General features: G+C 42.2%; 1 protein-coding gene across 1 annotated transcript in view; it reads right to left on the bottom strand.

The window, feature by feature from the left end:
* HSDL2 (hydroxysteroid dehydrogenase like 2) overlaps positions 1 to 3,971 on the bottom strand; it is a 50,092-nt gene that overhangs the window by 23,148 nt on the left and 22,973 nt on the right. Inside the window, exons 5-6 of the mRNA XM_019517055.1 lie at positions 2,603 to 2,706; positions 999 to 1,097 (exon numbers count right to left, since the gene is read on the bottom strand). Of these exons, the coding sequence (XP_019372600.1) occupies positions 999 to 1,097; positions 2,603 to 2,706 (203 nt within the window). The remainder of the gene's footprint in view (positions 1 to 998; positions 1,098 to 2,602; positions 2,707 to 3,971) is intronic.

Below are 3,971 nucleotides of genomic sequence, written 5' to 3'. Positions count from 1 at the left end.
TTTTTTTTTTTTTTTTTTTTTTAATTATTATTAATTTTATGTATTCCAGGCCAAACTAGCCAAAACAAATTCCAAATCCAAGAGTCCAGAAACATAAGAGGCCCTACTACTGGCAAATGTCCTCCATCCCCATCTGGAGCTTCAGATGTTTCCAAAACTTTTGGCGGGCATCCTACTTGCAGGATGCTCCCCAAGTTTTGCTTGCCCTGAGCCATAAGGCCCTAGGGGCAATTTAGAAGTAGTTATATCATATAATCAGAGGTTGGTAACCTTTCACTAATGCAGGCCACACCTTGTGACCCAGCTAGTACCATGGGTCATCATTCGCCCCCGGCTGCTCCAGTGATGGTGAGCAGATGACACACTGAGGAAGAGCAGCCCTCTATGAAGACCAGAGGAACTGAGATGCAGCAGCTAGAGGTGACTGACATGCTATTAACAAAACACAGACCAGATCAAACAGCTGGGGATAAGCAATACGGCCCAGATCAGACCTTTGCAATCCCTCTGCAGACCTGATCTGGCCCATTAATACTTCTGTGATGTTATCCACAGACAGAGGCAACAAAGTAAGGAAAAAGAAAAGTTTAAGTAAAACATTAAGAAAGGGTCAGTAAGCTGATCAGTATACAAGTGTCTTCAGTCAAATGAGAGATATGAATGAACTGGAGGATACATTCTGGTAATCACACAGGCATTCACTGTTAATAGTCTATGCAACCAGCCACTCAGTCCAGGCCTCACTGGCCTATCACTTGAGAATTCAGAAAGGCAGGGGACCCAGACAACGGACCCTTTTTATGGGGAAAAAAAAAAGAAAAAAAGAAAAGAAAAAAAAGCACACAGAACATGGGAGGGAGAATAAAATAGCTAGTCTCCTGATTTTAATCCATTTTCAAACCTAAAGCCTAGTCCCAGTCAAAAAACATGCAAATTGGAGGTTTAAAGAGAAAAAGAGATGGAAAGACAGACTTTTAGCATCTTAAAAATAAAATTACCTGTTTTAGGCCATAAAGCATTGACTGCAACTTCTCCTCTGAATTCTTCCGCCATCCCCAGGACACACATGGACATACCATACTTAGAAATAGTGTAAGCTAAACAAGAAAATCCAGCAGAATTTTGTTAAGTAAGGTATGAATTCAATGTCTGTGTTGAGATACAAATTTCATTAGTTATACTATACCAAGGAGAGGAGAATTGATTTAAAAGAAGTTTCTCAAGAGAGAACAGCCTACATGAGGCAAGATCTGATGAAGAAAAAGGTTTGCATTGAACTTTTTATTAACTAATCTTATGGTTTGCCATTTATTATTTCACCTACAAACTTGCAAACTCAAACTTTTGACCGAAATTTCAGTGTCATTGTACATTAAAAAAAAATAGTTTTACAATTCTTTGGCATGAAAAGTTTTGAATGGCACAAATGACAGACCTGTCAAATTGTTCCATACTTTTAGGATTTGTTACCTGATACCAGCCCAGATAACTAGAAAATGGTGCTTCCTTATTCTTATAAAAGAAATCATGGGTCAGTTTTATCTTGCTCATCTTTCTCTGAAAAACAGCCGCTGCTACGATCTACTGCATTCACATAATTTTATGAAACAAACTTTCTTAATCAGAAAAAGTCAATTAATGAAAAGAGTTTCAGTTTCAAGGGAAAGAATGAAAGATTTAATCTCACAAATGGGGGGGACAGGTTCAGAGTTTTGAAACTAAAATATATCCAAATGTCAAAACATCTAATATCAATGTTTTTGTTTACCTTTGCTAGTACACAAATTTGAAACAATACTTTGAAAAAGGAAGTTAAAATCAAAATGGACAGATTAAGTGAATGTGTGGCCAGGGACACTCCTCCAGCTGGGGAACCCCATCAGCTGTTTGCAGGCTGATGCTTAGAGCTTCTGGAGTTACCCAGTTTGTTACACCAATTATGTTAGGGTCTCAATAATTATTCTCTCCTTTTTCCTCCCCCCCAACAAATATAATCCTTTCCTGGACCACTATGAGACACACTTTCAGGAAGCGTGGAAAAGCCTGGATGACTCAAACCAGGGGTGGGCAATTATTTGGACTGGAGGGTGGATGGGATGGGGTTATGGGTGGGAAGCAGCATTGGGGAGCGGCACAGAAGGGCAGGGTCAGGGCTGGGGTCAGGATTGCAGGCCTGTGATATCACGGGTCTGGGGACCAATGCAGAGCTGCAATCTGCTCCTTGCACACCCCTGTGGCGGGCACCAGTTCTGTGGGAGGGGCCATGCAGAACTGGAGGGCAGGGGAACTGCTGCTGCGGTGGCTGCTGAGAAGCAAGTCCGGACATCACGCTGCCCCAGCCCCACGGGCAGCAGGACCAACTGCATGCACCAGAGCCTGGGCTGCCCTCTGCATGTGAGATGGGCAGGTCTGAGGGACCTGCCATGGGCTAAAAAATCCTTGGTTGGACCAGATCCAGCCTACAGGCCATATTTTGCCCACCCCTGACTCGGATCAATTTGTACCTGCAGCTGAATGAGGGGCTTGGCACACAGGCACACCACTCCTACATCTTTCATAAATGCTAGTTAACTTAAAAATAAAATAATGGAGCATTACATACCACAGTGATTTTTGAACCAGATGGGATTCAGATTAAGTGGGGGGCTGATGTTAAGGATGTGAGCTATTTTACTCTTTTTTAAGAAAGGAAGGCATAATTTAGACCTAAAAAGAAATGAAACAAAGACAAATTAGACAAGTTAACAGTAGTCAGGAACTTCTGTTAGTAGTCAGGAATTTTTGTTGTATACATTTTAATGTTTTTAGCAAAACCACCACATTAGAGGAATGAATAAAATGCATGTTTGATAACAATGAAAGCTTCACCCTGATCTCATTTGCCTGGCCCAATTGATTTGCAACCTTTTCAGGGTCAAGGCACCCTACCACCACTTTTTTGAATGTAGCAGCACCCCTGCCTGAGAACCACTATTGGTTACCCAAGTGTGTCTTAGTCAGCTGCTGCAGTCAGGAAGGACTGTGAACCTTTGATGAAACTGCACTAGGCTGCACAGCCAGCCCAGGGAGGGCTGCGCCATTCGCATGTGCTTCTCCTGCATTAGGACTCTGGATCAGCCTAAAACAGGCAGAAGCTGCCTTGGGCTGTGCAGCTCTTCCTAGTCCAGCACCTGCAACACTCCTCCCAGAAACAGAAGGAGACAGGACAGTTCCACCTGCACCTCTTTTCAAGAAGAGCATGGGGAAGGACAGACCAGAAAGAGCTGCATAGCATGAAGCAGCTTCGCTGCCTGCTGAACAGAGACCTAAGGCAGGGGGGAGTGTGAGGCAGTTTTACTTGGCCGCTGCCACCACAACATCCCTAAAAAGAACCCAAAGGATCCCAGCTGAGAACAACTGGCCTAACTCCTGCTTTTGTATTTGATTAATACACAGGCCACAAAGAAGCTACACAATGATACCTTATATAATGTATAAGTCTACTCTCCTTCCTAGTATTGAAGCATGAATATTAGGCAAGATTTTTCAAAATAGCCCATCACCAAGAACCAGGGTGGATAATAATCAACAATTTAAAAAAAAAGAAAACAATCAGATTTTACAGATTGAAATGAGATGTTTTTTCATTTAATTTTATTATTTTTGTTAAGACACTTTTTGGGGGAAAAACCCAACCTATATAGCTTTAATTTAAGCTATCATCATGGAATAGGGATTATAACTTCTAATACATACTATCTGAGACAATATATTCATGTAACCTTTTTAGAAGTTTTATAAATAGGTCACAGGCCATGGACTATATTATAGGTCAGAGTCTCCTCTATAAATTAGTAAAGATTAAAGAAAACCACTCTACCCAATGGGACTCAATGCTCAGTCTAAAACAGGGGTGGTCAACCGGGGGTGCACGTACCCCTAGGGGTACTTAGAAAGGCCACAGGGGGTACGCGCAGGCAGGCAGGCAGGGA

This window comes from Gavialis gangeticus, unplaced genomic scaffold (genome assembly GCF_001723915.1).
Source record: "Gavialis gangeticus isolate Ggan-Ray unplaced genomic scaffold, GavGan_comp1, whole genome shotgun sequence".
In the NCBI taxonomy this organism is placed as follows: Eukaryota; Metazoa; Chordata; order Crocodylia; family Gavialidae; genus Gavialis; species Gavialis gangeticus.
Note: the sequence above shows the minus strand (reverse complement) of the source record. Positions and strands in the feature narration are given on the sequence as shown.